General features: G+C 48.2%; 1 protein-coding gene across 1 annotated transcript; it reads right to left on the minus strand.

Moving 5' to 3' along the window:
• Positions 1-808: 808 nt before the first annotated feature.
• On the minus strand, positions 809-1018 carry SETTUDRAFT_29321 (uncharacterized protein; the record flags this gene model as incomplete). The annotated part of the gene is made up of 1 exon (XM_008030512.1): positions 809-1018. A coding segment is annotated over one exon (210 nt), but the record flags the coding sequence as incomplete, so codon positions are not given.
• Positions 1019-1039: the final 21 nt, after the last annotated feature.

A 1039-nucleotide genomic window follows, 5' to 3' on the forward strand; every position in this document is an offset into this window, starting at 1 on the left:
GCTCCTCGATGGAATCTCGGTCAAGCAGCAGACGCCAGGTCTTACTCTGCAACCCGGCATCTGTGCGAGGCCTGAGCGGCGCCCAGACGACGCGCTCAGACACTCGGTGCAACCTTTCTCCGACAAGTAAATAAACACCACGCAAGTAGACTCTATAGCTCTCTATCGAATACAACCTCTTGTATACCTCGCGATTGCTCCCCGGAGCGCAGCCCCTTACAATTACCACTTCTACTACTACCACCACCACCACCACCACCACTACCACTACTGCTACTACTGCTACTATACTTACAGTTCTTTATTACATACTATAGCCCACACCTAGCAAATAGCAAAAAGGTTAACTAGAGGCAAAGAGCCGCGTAAGAATCTAGCGGAAAAGGCAGCGCGTAAGGGTGCTACTAAGACTACTTATACCGCTAAAAAGCGCTTATTTAAGCCTAGTAGTAAGTTTATTTTAAGCTTTTATTACGTATAATAACTAATTACTTATAGCTATTACGCTTAGGAAAATTAAGAAGCTATAAAGAAAGTTGTCAGATAAGTGGCAGAATCCGGGTGCGGACTCGAGCACCAGGATTCTGTGATCCCAACCAGTCAGGGCTGATCGCCAAGACCTAACCCTACAGTGCCCGTGCACCAGATGAGCACCATCGCCAGTTGAGCACCCCCAACAACTCAATATAGTTAACAAGATGAGGCTGTAGAGCCACCACAAATCGTAATAAAATTGCGCAAAGCTAGGATTATACTATATACAGGCCTACGAAAGTTTTGGCTTATTCAGAAATTTTTTTGGAGGGCGTTATCGGTCGTTGCCGTCGACTACGCGGTGGAGCAGCTCGTGCAACCCTTGCGGCTCCCACCACAGCTGGAGCAACACCACCACACTTTTGACGCTTTGTAGCTGGCTTATGAGGTTTTGACGCTTTGCGCTTACCCGATTGGGGCAATTGTATAGCTTTGGCAGCGTCGCGGAGGCTTCTACGATGCTCTCTTTCGGCTTTCTCTGCAGCCTTCCGCTTTCTGGTCTCCT

Source organism: Exserohilum turcica, assembly GCF_000359705.1.
Source record: "Exserohilum turcica Et28A unplaced genomic scaffold SETTUscaffold_43, whole genome shotgun sequence".
Classification (NCBI taxonomy): Eukaryota; Fungi; Ascomycota; class Dothideomycetes; order Pleosporales; family Pleosporaceae; genus Exserohilum; species Exserohilum turcicum.